Genomic DNA, 15703 nt, shown 5'->3' on the forward strand with positions numbered 1-15703 from the left:
GGGTTACAGCCTCCGCGCTCGTCTTGTGTTTACTTCACCGACAGGCTATTTTGTGATCCCGCTGGGCTCTTTTTGAAAAAATTTCGGGATGGAGAACAAAGTCGACTTTACCTACGACGATCGGTCTTTATTTATAGAAGCGCGGCGCCGGCCCGTTTTGGGAGCCTCGCTCGCTCAGACGTGTTGGGGGTGCTCCGGCGTGAATAGTAAAGAGCGCATTGGAAGGAGAGGACAAAATGCAAACGCTATTTGCTCCATCAATCGTCCTCGTCTGCCGCTCCGGGCTGATGCATCGCCGCCGCGCGTTGATCGCTCCCTCGCCATTTATCTCAATCAGCGCGCTTGTCTGTTAGCCATCCGGCTTAAGAAACCTCGGCGAGCCAGACAAACGAGGAAGACACAGCAGGTTTATTAGGATAATAAAACACCGGGCGTGCGCGTTACAAGCGCCTTGTTTTACAAATGGTTCGCGGTGGTGGTTTTAAAAGTAGCAGACAAACAAAGCCTCGTTTGTAAAGTGGAAAAAAAAAGAAAAAGAAAGGAAATCTTTGTCATTTGACAGAGATGAGTGCTGTTAACTTGCCAGATTTGAATGATTGAAGAGATGAAGCTTCATGAAACTGGAACATATCCTACGGGATCGTTTCCAGGCCATGACAACGAGGCGCTCTAAAGCAGCCATGCCAGCCCAAAGCCGCATGCTGGTTGTCGAGTCAGACGTAAAATAAATTAGTACCCCCCCCCCCCCCCCCCCGTTTTGTTCATCAGTCTTTCTTGTGTGATGTGAGTGCACTCACGGCCGACAATGAGGCGTTCTAATGCCTGCAGTGAATAGACAGTATCCAACTGAGTTATCATAGTTTTTTAATTTTTTAATTACAGTTAGTTTTTCTGTCATTTAGACTTTTGTTTCTTTAAATTCAGGTAATTTTTGTTAGCTTTTATATTTTTTCAAAAGTTTTTCATTTTTAGTTTTTATTAGTGTCAATATTAATTAGAATTGTTTTCTCTATATATGTGTGCAAGATGTAGTTTTATTTTTTTTAAAGCATTTTTATTTCATTTCGTTTCCCTTTATTTCAATTTTAGTTTCAGTTATATTGTTAGTTTTCTTTAACTATGATAACCTTGGTGACAATGTGGCGCTCTTAAGCTGCCACACCTGCGTGAAGCCTCGGTCCACAACCTGGCTGTCAAGTCAGTCTGAAAAAAAAAAAATTGTCCCCTAGCTCATCCGTCTTTCTCTGTGTAACATGCGTGCACTCACAGCCGACAACGAGGCACTCTAATGCGGCCACGCCAAGGTGAAGCACCTATCTACATATTGTCTGTCATGTCGAAATTTCCTCGCTCTTCCGCCTACTCTCTGTAACCTGCAAACACTCACAGCTAACAACGAGGCACTCTAATGAGACTACTACATACTTTGCACATGTTTCCAGCAATAACTTTCTAACGTCTTGAGAAACAACTCTCTCGCAGTCTTGTTGACGCTCCACTGGCTTTAAGTATGCCTCTACGTTAATGCCACCGCCATATTGGATGTGGCAACGCGGAGCAATGGCTGAAAGACGTCTCATTCATTTGCCGCTCTGCGACGTAGCAACCCTTTGAAACTCAAAAGCCCGCGCGTGCGCCTGCGCGTGCGGCACAGTCACAGTGACTGCACTCATCCCAAGCGTCAAGCATCATGTGTCTGCTGAACCGCGACGCTGCGGAAATAGAAGAGGAAGGAAGGGATGAAGCGGGGGGGGGGGGGTGCAGGGGGTAGCGCTGCGGCGTTCAGGTGGTGCGGGCTGACAGATTAGCGGCGAATGATGAAAGTGCTCACACAAGATTTAAAGCCGCACTCCAAGGTGAGCTCTTGTAGGACAAAAAGGAGGAATGACAAGGATTTCGAGGGGATGAGACGCCAAGATAGGAGTGTGATACAAGATGACACATACAAGAACCCCACTAAGTCCCTCCATTTTTATGTTACTTGTCAGTGGGTTTGGAGTAAATGCATTTGCCTTTGTTAAATGCCCCTTTTGGGAGAAATCTCAAAGTAAAAGCGCACGCTACGGTGCTCAACTCATTAACTGTCACAGTTGTATTTTGGCGGCCATTTTAGAGCATTTGACTGATCTTCTAAAACCAACAGGATATTTTTTATTTATTTATTTCCATCCATCCATTTTCTTAACCGCCTGTCCTCGAAAGGGTCGCGGGGGTTGCTGGAGCCAATCCCAGCTGGTTTTGGGATTTTTTATTTAATTTTTTAAAATTAATTCACTGCCAGAACGTCAAAAATTTCATTTGAACTATTTATATTAGTTTAACAGTTTTTCCACTTTTGCTAAAAAAATGACTGTACATTTAGAACAGACATAAAATTTGTGATTAATCGTGAGTTAACTAGTGAAGTCATGCGATTAATTACGAAAAAAAATAATCATTTGACCCCCCTAATTTTTAATAATTTTTTCTTCCTTTTTTATTAATTAAAAAAAATATATTTCAAATTTTTTTAATACACTTTTTATTTTAAAGAAAAAAAAAAGATTTAAAAAATTAGGGGCATCAGGCATGACTTCACTAGTTAACTCACGATTATTCACCAATTTTATACCTGTTCTAAATGTACAATAAAAAAAATTCTAGGTTTTCTCACAAAAGTGGGGAAAAAAAATGTTAAAGTAATAAAAATAGTTAAAATGAATTTTTGACGTCTATAGCCGTCAATGGCAGTGAATGAGTTAACATCACAACAGTATACAACACAATCAACCATATATATATATATATATTTTTTTTTAAATAACAACAAAAAAGGCAATTGTATATCTTTTTATAAAAATAAAAAATAATCAATAAAATCAGTTTTGCCACTTGCTGTCGAGTGAAAATTAAAAATGTTCAGGGCTCGGGTAACAACCAATCACAGCGCAGCTTCAGAAAACAGGTGAGCTGTGACGTCATCGTCAGTCGACAGCAAGTGGCAAAAAGGTCGCCCCTGAGATGGATTTTAAAAAAAAGGCTGGATTTTGCTTCATATCTCATATTCCACAAATGTAATATGAATCAGAATGTCATGTTTACACTAGTGAGGTCACATATGACATATTATTGACTTCCCCTTTAATTCAAAACGTTCCTAATATTCGTAACTTAAGTCTCTCGACAGCAAAAATTGTCCGATTTGCGTAGTCATCCCTGAAGACAGACTGTTAATCCTTCTGGCTTTTACTTTGGAAAACGATGATGAACATTTTTTTAATTAAGTTTAATAATGTATGTTTTTGAATAAAGGGGCGGAGATAAAAGCCAAAATAAATAAATAAAATACCAAAACCAACCAAGAAAAACCTGGAATGTAAGAATAAGATGGATGGACGGTGGGTGCGTTAGCAGCTTTGAACGCCAAGCGTTGGTCCGAGCAGCGGCCCGCCAAGTGGGGCTGATACTGGTCCGTGTGCGTGTGCGTGCGCGTTCGCAGGTTATGTAACACGTCACGCAGCGTAGCTTGGCACGTTGCGGCCTATTTATAGGAACACTTTGAAGGAAGTGTGACACACAGACACACACAAAAAAAAAAAAGCATCAGCCAGGCTGTGTGGGCGGCGCGCAATCAGACAGCAGCTTTGTATTCATGTCTTGTGATCGTGTACTCTCAACGGACATAACATTAGGTACGCTTGCTTGGATTCAACGCCGGAGATGTGTTGTAAACTCTGCCTTTGTGAAGATGATAATAATAATTTTTTTTTTAATGTAGTGTCTTTCAAGGGATAATTAGCGACAATAATTTACTAAGGTATTCATTTAACATTACCTGCAAACTTGAGATGCTAATAGCTTAGCCTACCCTAACTCATTCACTGCCATTGACGGCTATACACGTCAAAAATTCATTTGAACTATTTGTATTAGTTAAACATTATTTCCCACTTTTGTTAACAAGACTATGAAAACCTAGATTTTTTTAAAATTTGTGATTAATCGTGAGTTAACTAGTGAAGTTATGCGATTAATTACGATTAAAAAAATTTAATCGCCTGGCGCCCCTAATTTTTAATAATCTTTTCTTTTAAAAAAAATAAAAAGATTAGTAAAAAAATAAAAAATAATTTTGGGGGTGGGGGTTTAAAAAAAAAGATTATTAAAAATAAGGGGCATCAGGCGATTAAAATTTGTAATCGTAATTAATTGCATGACTTATAATTTTTAATAATGTTTTCTTAAAAAAATTAAAAAAGATTCGTAAAAAGAAAAATGTTCGTTTTTGGGGGGGTTTAAAGGAAAAGATTAGCAAAAATTAGGGGCATCGGGCGACTAAAATTTGTAATCGTAATTAATCGCATGATTTCACTAGTTAACTCACGATTAATCACAAATTTTATATCTGTTCTAAATGCACCCCCCAAAAATTCTAGGTTTCCATACTATTGTTAACAAAAATGTTAAACTAATAGAAATAGTTCAAATGAATGTTTTTAAAGTCTATAGCTGTCAATGGCAGTGAATAAGTTAATGCTAATGCTAGTTTTAGCGCTTGCATGGACCCAAAGCAGGAGCTGTGTTATAAACTCTACCTTTGTGAAGATGATAATAATAATAATAATAATAATAATACGTTTTTTTATATCGTGTCTTTCAAGGGATAATTAGTAACAATAATTTACTAAGCTATTCATTTAACATTACCTGCCCACTTGAGATGCTCATAGCTTAGCCTACCTTAATGCTAATGCTCGTTTTAGCGCCGCGCTGATTCTTGCACGTCCGACTTAGCTTGTCATTTTCATAAACACCGCCGATGTCACAGCTGGCGTCTGTTCTGTGTGTGCATGTTTGTGCGCGCGTGTGACTTTCACTCTCCTTCGAAACCGTGAGCCCGAGATGACGCTCGCCGCCACCCTTCCCCGTTCACACTTCCACTCACATAAAGGAGTCAATTCGTCAGACGCGTCAGGGGTGCTAACGAACAGCCGCGCTCGCGTGTGAAGAGATATTTTACAGGCGGGTGACGGGAAGTGTGTTGTGTCTATTCAACATGTAGAGGTGCTACATTTAAATCAAGACCAGAAAGCTTAAGCCAATGCAAGGGGGAGGTCCTTATAATGGGCCGGCCTAGTCGACAGCCGGCCCTGTCACAGCGGCTGCAGCTGTCGCCGTGGCGACCGGGTCATCCGAGTTAATTGTTCTCAGTGACAGTCGGCCTCGCACACACACACACACACACACACGCGCACAAAGTCATCCACGGTTAGCCCGCCGAGCACAATTTGAACCTTTTAATCGGCGACCCGGCGCGCGCAGTTCTGCCGCGGATGTCATCGGACTCGCTCTTTATCCCCGCAGAACCCGGCACGGCATGCATATGCGTCTCCACGGCGACGTCTCAGTCTTAGAGAGGCGGTGACTAATGCGAGGCAGCCTCCGCGCTAATTAAAGTCTGCTCACGCATTAATTACTGCAGCGTTCGGGGGTTCTAATTGACTACGGGATGACGCATCCAACCTTTGCTCGGCCCAAATGATTTGATCTTCATCCAAGTAATTGCGGCACTTCCTGTAAATTTGTGGGTTTTGTGGGACTATTTACGCAACCTGTTTCAACAAGGATTTAATTGGTGGTTTGGGGTCAGGGTATGTTTTATTTAGTTTTTTTTTATATATTGTATATTTGAGAAGCTTTATGGCTTTGCGCAAACGCCTGCTCCAAGAGTTCATGACCTGAAAATTGAAAATAGAAAAAAAAAGGATGCATGTTGTGATTTTTGGGCCACCTTGTATTCTTATAAAGTCACCGTTTCGGGGACCGCCCCCCCCCCCCCCTCCCGCTAATTTGGTAAAACCCCACCCCCCACGACTATGAAACGCGACGCAAACGAGGCCTCGATGTGCCTTTGAGCAAGCTTGCCAGATGCCGCTGAGCTTGCGCGTCTGAAGGAGGAGAGAGAGGGAGAGAGGGAGGGAGGGGCAAAAACAGCAGGAGAGTAAAAAATGTTGTGTGATTAACGTTGTGAAGTTCGCCAACTGGCTCGCTTTGCCTTGAGGTGTGGATGGTGCAGTAATTGGAAAGAGGAGGCGACGCGTTCTAAACCATGAAATGGAATATGTCCTTTGTAAAGAGGAGGCTTGCGTGTAATTATATATGTTAAATATTCTACTTTATAAAAATGCGCAGTGGTTTAGCAGTGATGCTGATTTTGTGCCTCCCTGTCATTACAAATATTCAACATCAAAACGTGGAGTAGAATAACCAAATACAATATATATATATATATATATATATATATATATATATATATATATATATAAGTGGGAAGTAACAAAATGCAAATACGTAGCAGGGCCTGATCAATAGGGATTTTTTGAGGCTCGTGTCGATTCCGATATTTGGCAGAATGACATTTTGATAATGATTAATTGGCCGATTAATAATAATAATTAAAAAAAAAACATATTTTTGGTTCCTCAATGCTAACCAACCATAAAGACATGAATTGCCGGACTGTCTTAAAATGCTTCGTCTAAGTATTTGTTTAATTATACAATAAACAGAAGAATCGGTAAAAATAAGTAATTTTTTGTTGTTTGTTTTTTTTGCATTTTTTTTTTGTTGAGGGTGTTTCACTGTCATTATTTTTATCTTGTAATGTAATATGAGAATGTGGGGGGGAAATCGGCCAATTTTTGCAGGTTTTTAGAAAAACTAATATCAGCCGATTAATCGGTCGGGCCCTAATTGTGTACATGTGCTTTTTCAAGTATTTGTACTGGTCTTGGTTATTTACTTTTCTGCTGCCTTTTTTTTTTTTTTTTTACTTTTCCTTCCTGCATTTGAAAACTTTTCGAACCTCCACTGGTAACGAAAAATCGGATGTTGTGGTTAAAGGCACAATATGTAATAATTTCACTTGAACTATTGTATGGTTAATGTGTGGCTACATTTTGCAGATTAATGGGATGATGTGTCGAAATTTTTGATTTTTCACTGTTCATTTGGTTTTAAAACACATTAATACACACACAAAAAAAATTCAATCACATCAACGGACATATTTTCGATAATCGTAGGTCTAGTGCTCGCTAATTATATGACACTGCTTGCGCCTCACCTTACATGTTTCGGTTCCAGGAGACACATTTAGCAAACGTACAAATTTGTGGACATACTTTTCGAGTGCACAATCTTCTTTCAAAATCTTTCCTGTTGGGATTTGGCGCCAAAAGGATCCCCGGTCCGCCAGCTTCGTCCCTGCATCCCTGCCTCATCTATCACTTATGCTTGCCCACTGCGAGCACACAAGCTGGATCAATTATGCCCGCTAAATTGAGCCCATTTGCATTGAAACCCTCAGATGCACCCTGCAAGTCTGGAGTACGGCGCGTAATATATCATCAAATATAGGCCTCACTCATTTTCTTTTTGCCGGCGTCTTCTTTCCGCTAGAGTGTGAAAATGCTCAGATAAACAAAACATTTGGCCGACGTCGGATTGGTGTATTTATTTTTGCTGGATTAGAATTGCTGTCACTTTATTTATAGAGCACTTTAAAACAACCAGCTTTTTTTTTAAGATGGAACTCAGGGGCAGCAGATACAATGGAAACAACCAGGGCCCCATAATTGAACCTTGTGGAACCCCATACGTTCCGTTATACATGCGAATTGATATTGCTCATATTTGTCCGACCATTTTCTTTTTTTCGTCAACATAGTATGAAAGGATTACAACATTTGAGTCGGGTGTGGGTCTTGACCTCCCCCGAACCCCTTAGAGTAACTCAACGAACCCTTGGGGCAGCAGCAGATACAATGGAAACAACAAGGGCCCCATCATTGAACCTTGTGGAACCCCATACGTTCCGTTACACATGCAAATTGATATTGCTCATATTTGTCCGACCATTTTCTTTTTTTCGTCAACATAGTATGAAAGGATTACAACATTTGAGTCGGGTGTGGGTCGTGACCTCCCTCGAACCCCTTAGAGCAGTGGTCCTCAACCCTGATCCTCAGGGACCGGTATCCAGCCTGTTTTCCATGTCTCCCACAGGTGGAGATCGTTATCAGCCTTCTCCAGAGTTTGCTGATTAGCTGATGATATGAATCACCTGTGTTGGCTGTGGGAGGCATGGAAAACAGGCTGGATAACGGTCCTCGAGGACCAGGGTTGAGGACCACTGCCTTAGAGTAACTCAACAAACCCTTGGGGCAGCAGCAGCAGATACAATGGAAACAACAAGTTTCCCATCATTGAACCTTGTGGAACCCCATACGTTCCGTTACACATGCAAATTGATATTGCTCATATTTGCCCGACCATTTTCTTTTTTTCGTCAACATAGTATGAAGGGATTACAACATTTGAGTCGAGTGTGGGTCGTGACCTCCCTCGAACCCCTTAGAGTAACTCAATGAACCCTTGGGGCAGCAGCAGATACAATGGAAACAACAAGGGCCCCATCATTGAACCTTGTGGAACCCCATACGTTCCGTTACACATGCAAATTGATATTGCTCATATTTGCCCGACCATTTTCTTTTTTTCGTCAACATAGTATGAAGGGATTACAACATTTGAGTCGAGTGTGGGTCGTGACCTCCCTCGAACCCCTTAGAGTAACTCAATGAACCCTTGGGGCAGCAGCAGATACAATGGAAACAACAAGGGCCCCATCATTGAACCTTGTGGAACCCCATACGTTCCGTTATACATGCGAATTGATATTGCTCATATTTGTCCGACCATTTTCTTTTTTTCGTCAACATAGTATGAAAGGATTACAACATTTGAGTCGGCTGTGGGTCTTGACCTCCCTCGAACCCCTTAGAGTAACTCAACGAACCCTTGGGGCAGCAGCAGATACAATGGAAACAACAAGGGCCCCATCATTGAACCTTGTGGAACCCCATACGTTCCGTTACACATGCAAATTGATATTGCTCATATTTGGCCGACCATTTTCTTTTTTTTTGTTCAACACAGTATGAAGGGATTACAACATTTGAGTCGGGAGTGGGTCGTGACCTCCCTCGAACCCAAGTAAATCACGGATCCAGTCCGACCGCACAGCGCCAAAAGAATGAGCCACCCCGAGTGGGTGAGAGGAATTAAATGATCGGCCGTCTAGCCTCAGGACATTTCACTTTGAAATGCAAAATGTTGGATTGGCTGTGGGGAAACGGGCGAGAGGACGGAAGAGGACGGCGCGAAGTCGCTCCTGTGGGTACGAGTGATGCAATTATGCGCTTAATGGCAACTTTAAAGTGGGCAATTAAAGTCGGATGATAAAGCAAAGAGAGACGATTGGAAAAGAACTGTGTAAACATTGCGAATGGCTGCTCCCGCATTCCCGCGCCCGTTACGTAACCCGCCCAACAATGTTATTATGACACTGTAATCTCCTCCATGCTTTTGTGACGAGCCATGTCACATGAGGATTTGCGGCCCAAGATTACGTGAATGGATGTGCGGCTCCGAGGCGCTCGTTTGCATGCGCTTTTGCGTTCGCGAGTGCGTTGACCTCAACTCGACGGCGAAGGGTTAACAATGCCGGGATCTTTTGTGTTCTATTTACTTTTTTTTTTTTTTTTTTTTCTGGAGAGCTCAGTATTGTTCATTCGCTAATTTTACCGATTTGACATGTCATGTGTTCTGTTTACTTTCGGGCGGTTTAAAATAGTTCCGGTCCTCGTGCAGGTTACACCGGGACGAGTTGAAATGAGTCCAAATTAGGGCTGCGGCGCATAAAGCACGTGCAGCGGCAGCGAAACTCACCCTGCAGGAGGTTCACCGGGTCACATGACACCATACAAATGTCCGGTTTTATTTCAGTCGTTCGAGGCGTGCGCCTCTCATACAATATCAATGGAATGTGTGTGCGTGACGTCCCCAGTATGTTTAAGTTCCAATGTGTGTGCGTGAATGTGCATGTTTCTTAAAGAGACAGTAAGATGATTTTAGGTTATGTTGATTATGGTTAACTTCCACATTTCTTGACCGATTTCAATCTTTTGAATTTTAAAACTGTTCAGCTCATTTAAATTAAATTAAAAAATACATTAAAAAAAAAAACAACATTTTTTTTTTTTAAGTCAATGGAATGGACTGCTATTTAAAAAGAGCTTTTTTTAGCTATGCTGCCTGGTCTGTCACTTCTGCATAGCAACTGCCTCAGCCAATCATCTCTCTTACTGTTGAGCTCAACTCACCCCCCTTTTTTCTTGGTGTACTTGGTGTATGTACGGGCGGCCATCTTGGCCATTTGACTACTACTAAAATTATTACTACAACTACAAGTACTACTAATACTACTACTACTACGAGTACAAGTACTACTACTACTTACTACTACGAAGTACTACATGCAATTTTTCTAGTTTAAGTCATCGCAGCGTTGTGAACCAAACGGATTTTCCTTAAATGAACCCGGGCGGGGATGTGCTACTTTCCAGATCCGAGCTAACGGCTCCTTTTTATTTTCTCGCTCTTCTATCTCAGCGCAGGTGCGGACGTCGATGAAATCGCCAGGACGGGACCCCGAGGGATGGAACGTAACAGAACCATGGCTGGGGAAGCGATCGGGACCGCCTCGGTTCGTATTCAGCACTGACCTGCCACCCCCCCGCAGAGGCCCGCCCTCCGATTCCCTCCACATGACCTTGGCGGGTCGCCGCTCCTCGTTTTAGTCGTTCACCTTTGGACGACTACCTTTTGATTATTCCCCAAGCAGCCATGCAGCGATTTCTACTCGCAAGTGAACGAAAAAGACAAAAGTCCCTGATGGTGGACTGGTGCGTGCGGCTGGGCCTGGCCCTCCTCTTAAATGTGGCGTCCGCTCAAAAGGCGGAGCCCTTAAAGCAGCCCGTCGTCACCACCAACTACGGCAAGCTGCGAGGGATCAAGAAGGACCTGAACAACGAGATCCTGGGCCCGGTGGAGCAGTACCTGGGCGTGCCGTACGCCACCGCGCCCATCGGCGACCGCCGCTTCCAGCCGCCCGAAGCCCCGGGCTCGTGGCAGGAGATCCGCAACGCCAGCCAGTTCGCACCCGTGTGCCCCCAAAACGTGCACGGGGTGCTGCCCGAGATCATGCTGCCCGTGTGGTTCACGGACAACCTGGACGTGGCGGCCGGGTACATCCAGAACCAAAGCGAGGATTGCCTCTATCTCAACGTCTACGTGCCCACGGAGGATGGTGAGTGCCGGGCTGCTGGGTGGGAGGGGCGAGAGGTAACGGGAGGAGTGACTCTGTGCTAAACCCTCCCCCCCCTGGCAGTCGCTCCAATCACCGTTTCGTACACGCGCGGCCCTTGAATGGGATTGAAATGACTGCAAAGCTATGATTGGCCCGATCATTCCTTAAGGGGAGGGGCTTAGCAAATTGTCATAAATGAATGACGTTTCTTATTCCTCACCTTAAAGTTTAAGAACAGTCGTACCTTGACATACAAGGAAAGGAATTCACTGATGTCAAGGGATTTTTTGTGCAGTTCCACAACCAGGTCGGAATAATCACATTACTTAATTCTACAATAATTAACCGATCGAATGGTTCATGTTTTCATTCTGTTCCAAAATGAGAAGATGGTGATGATGATTTTCTTTGGTGGAGTTCTGATAATGTTGTCGCATGTTCTTACTTGCTTACTTGTTGAGTCTTGTCGGGTGTCATCCCGGGTGTCGGGTTCGATTGAACCCCAAGGGTTCGTTTTTTTTTAAAAATATATATACATTCATTGCAGAGCCTTTTTTCTTCTCTCTCTTTTTGGGAGCTAACGGGAAATTTGATTAAATTGACTTCCCAGCTTGGTCACGGGATGAATTAAACTTGTAAGTCAAGGTACCACTGTTTGTGGACAAAAATCTTGATTTTTTTTTTTTGCTTGAAAAGTCAACGGAAAGTCATTTTCTGTCTCTTTCTATCGGTCCCTAAATGCAGAAACTGCTCACCACAATAGTTTATTTAGTCACTAGTTGAACTTCAATTTTCATTCTGTCATTCTTATTTCTTGTAGGTGTTGCAAATTAGTCCTCTTTTGACTCCTTTCTTTGGAGTGCAGAGACGCTCTCTGAACAATAACACGCATGCCGTTGTGGTCTTTTTCAAAAATATTTGATCATAAATTGTATTTGTTATTTAGTTGTATATTCTTGTATTCGCATTCATACAGCAGGCGATTGCTAATCTCGCTTCATTCCCCGGAAGACGATAACGTCAGGGATCTATTAGGACTCCGTGTCGGTTCTGAAGAACAGAGTGGGAGGCTTTTTTTTCATAAATCATAGCGAGAGCTGTTCATCTGGCTCCTGCAGAGTCACGCTGGATCGATGGGAGGGAGGCGTCGAGGGGGGGGGGGGTTGTCTATGGGGGCGGGGGGGGTCATTCCCAGCTAGCCTGGAGCACAAAGACAAAGTGCATGCTTCACCCTGCATTCTACTTGGGGACTCGACCTGCACCGGAGACTGCTCGGAAGTCGGGAATTACCTACAACAGCAGCGGCGAAAAAAGGCGCTGTAGATTGTAGAAAGTGTGTATTGTGATCGTGAGAAAACATGATGCAGCTCAACGGCAAACGCCATGTAAGGAGGCGAGCCTTGCGATGAGTCAGCGTTTCTTAGTTGTATATCTGTAAATAGATGAGATCATGAGTTAATTAGTGTTTACAGTAGTTCGGTATGGCGGACCAAAAATGCCAAAATAAAAAAATAAATACAGATATAAAATATTTATTTTATAATTTTTTTAATAATTTTTTTTATATATTTTTTATGTGTCTTTTATTTAAAAAAGTTTTATTAAAAATATTTCTTTAAATATTTATTTTATTTTATTTCTATTTAATAATTAAAAAATGTAATACAAAAAATACTTGTAAATTGAAATAACAACAACAAGATTATATGTTCATAAATAAATAAATAAAAGTAAAAATAAATACAAAAATTAAAAATAAGACTCAAAAAATAAATATAAAAATAAACGTGGAAAGAAATACAAAATAAAATATATACAAATAGATTTAAATATCAATCCATACATAAAAAGACTCTCATATTTATTTATTTCATGTTGCAGACGCTGTCGGCATGAAATGCGTTTCAAATGAGGGGGCGGTCCTAATTGTGTCTTGGGTTGGACTCTGCCATTGCAAATCTGCCTTTTGATGGTGGAGTGTTCTCTCATTCACGCCAAAGCAGGAAGTGTTGACAGCTTGCATGGAGATCTCCAGCAACGGACGACGATATCTTGTCCACTGTCAGCACAACTTGCGACTCGAGTTGCTCGACAACTTCACACGAGTTCCTGTGTCCGACATAGACTGACATGTTGATCAACCAATAGGGAAATAGTTGAACCCAAGACACACTTAGGACCTTCCCCTCATTTGCATAATATTTCATGACGCATTTCATGCTGAGAGCAGTGTTTTTTTGTATTGATTGACATTTAATTTTATTTATATATTAATTTTTGCATTTATTTCCACCTTCATTTTTTTTTATTTCTGTTTATATATATATAATATCATTTGTTGTTGTTTTTATTTCCATTTATTTCATGAATTAAATTTTGGAATTTTTTTCTATCCATTTTTTATTTCACTTTTATTATTTTTATTTATTTATTATTTTTATTATTTTTAATTATATATATTAATTTTTGCATTTATTTCCACCTTCATTTTTGTTTGTTTTTTTATCTCATTTTTTATTTTTAATTTTTTTATTTATTATTTACTCTTATTTATTTATGTGTCGGTGCATATATAATTTGTTGTTGTTTTTATTTCCATTCATTTCATGAATTTAATTTTAGAATTTTTTTCTATCCATTTTTAATTTCACTTTTATTATTTAATTAATTATTTTTTTTTGCATTTTCGGTCCTCCACAGTTCTGCCAGGCGACGCTCCAGCACGCCAACGGCTCATCTCAGCCTCGTTAGCGACGGGCTTCCTGGGCGTGGTCGCCGCCCGCGCGCTCGTAATTATTCCATCCGCAGCGCCATCCATCTCCGCGCGTCAGCCCGGATCACACACACACGCGCGCGCGCGCACACACACCTCGCAATATTTCAATTTCCTTTCGAAAAAACCCATCGGGAGCAGCTCGACGCTAACGCGGTAACGGAGCCGCGACGTCGGCACGGAGATGTTGATAAGATGATGACCGATAAATGAGACCAAGAGAAGGAAAAAATACAAATAAGGGAATAATGGAAGGGAAACAACTGCAATAAAATGTGATATATGACTGCTGATGCCCCTACCCCCCCCACCCCCCTCCACTCGGAAAAATCACTTTTATTGTCGCGCTCATCATTTCGCCTCTTGCCAGCCTCTGTGGCTTCTCTAAAAAGAACAAAAATGCACAAGAAGCATTTCAGGTGTGTGCGTTTTCCAGCCAAATCAAGAGAGCAAATGAATAGCATTTTGCCCCGGGACAATTTGATTAATTGTAGAAATCAATCCACTAACCGAACCCCACATCTTGAGAATTTCTTAGTGAGACTTCATTTACTTTTTGAGACCTTCTCATCTCCCGCGTGTCTTCCCGTATCACGCCAGACGCGACTTCCTAATCCCGCCCCCTCATCCGTTTAACGATGAGATTTTCGTGGAGATAGAATTCAATCAAGCGTGGGGGGGAGAAATACCTTCACAAGTGGACTTCATTTGAATATTAGCTAACAGCTTGATTGTGTCTGGTTCTCTTTTTGTAGCCAACTGGACTCTTCTCATTTGTGAAAGTTCAAATACTAAAACTTCCAATTCCGTTCCGTACTAAGCAATCATCTCCTTCAGTGTAACGTTCCACTTCTTTGCCTTCAGAAACTCTTTGGTTGCTTTTGGGGGTCATTGTCCATCAGCACTGCGAAGCGCCGTCCGATGCGTTCCGAAGCATTTTTGTCTGAATACGAGCAAATAATCTCACCCGAAACGTAATCTCGCTCACTTCCCATCCGCCAAATTCCGCCGTCGGATGAGCAATGGAGACAGTAATAGGACTTGGTTTGCTCATTTCAATGATCCATTTAGACTCGGCGGAGTGAATTGACTTTTCAACGGCACTTAAATAATCACACAATCTGGGAGCGCGTCTGATTTAAGTGCCGGGTGTAAGAAGTGCCTCTGATTGTGTTCTATTAACGATCACAGGAGTGTTAGCGGCCGCGTCGCACGCTCCGTTTGTCTCAGTGACTGAATGTACCTCCTTAAAGCTACGTTTCAGGGCTGAATTGATGAGAATAATAACGCTCAGGTTTGATTGAGTCTGCCGGAGCGCCGTTTGCTTTCAAAAAAACGTGTTTATTATTGGGTCCGCCGATCGCAATGGCGGCAAACGCTTTCGATAGACGCTAGCGTTTATGAGCTTTGTCAAGGCGGGATTTGTCATGCGGGGGGGTCCCGTGTTCCGTCTCATGGAGATGGCGCGGGTGTCGTTTTGGAGCTGCCGGGTCAGCAGTTTTCAAGCGAGTGCAGTCGGCCATCTTGTCGCGAGGACTGTTGATTCAGCATGGATACAGAAAGGAATGGAATTGGACAAAAGGAAAGTTTATTGTGACGTTTTTGCAAGCTTGAGTGGGAAACGTGCCCAAAACGTCTTCCTGTGGAAATCTTTGTCCTCACTCGTGACTTTGATGCTCATATTTTCTACTTTCTGTGGCAGCTCCAACTATAAAAACGGCTTTTGATAGCAAAACAAT

The 15703-nt window shown here is 42.1% G+C and overlaps 1 protein-coding gene across 5 annotated transcripts in view; it reads left to right on the top strand.

Moving 5' to 3' along the window:
• The window catches only part of nlgn2a (neuroligin 2a), a 68751-nt gene that overhangs the window by 13876 nt on the left and 39172 nt on the right, over nucleotides 1-15703 (top strand). For 4 of the 5 annotated variants that reach the window (XM_077545218.1, XM_077545219.1, XM_077545221.1 and 1 more), the window contains one exon: nucleotides 10495-11191. In XM_077545218.1, coding sequence (XP_077401344.1) covers nucleotides 10729-11191 — 463 coding nt within the window. In that variant the 5' untranslated portion in view covers nucleotides 10495-10728. The remainder of the gene's footprint in view (nucleotides 1-10494; nucleotides 11192-15703) is intronic. The other variant, XM_077545220.1, reaches the window with a different exon arrangement.

The sequence above is a fragment of the Vanacampus margaritifer genome, chromosome 15 (assembly GCF_051991255.1).
Source record: "Vanacampus margaritifer isolate UIUO_Vmar chromosome 15, RoL_Vmar_1.0, whole genome shotgun sequence".
In the NCBI taxonomy this organism is placed as follows: domain Eukaryota; kingdom Metazoa; phylum Chordata; class Actinopteri; order Syngnathiformes; family Syngnathidae; genus Vanacampus; species Vanacampus margaritifer.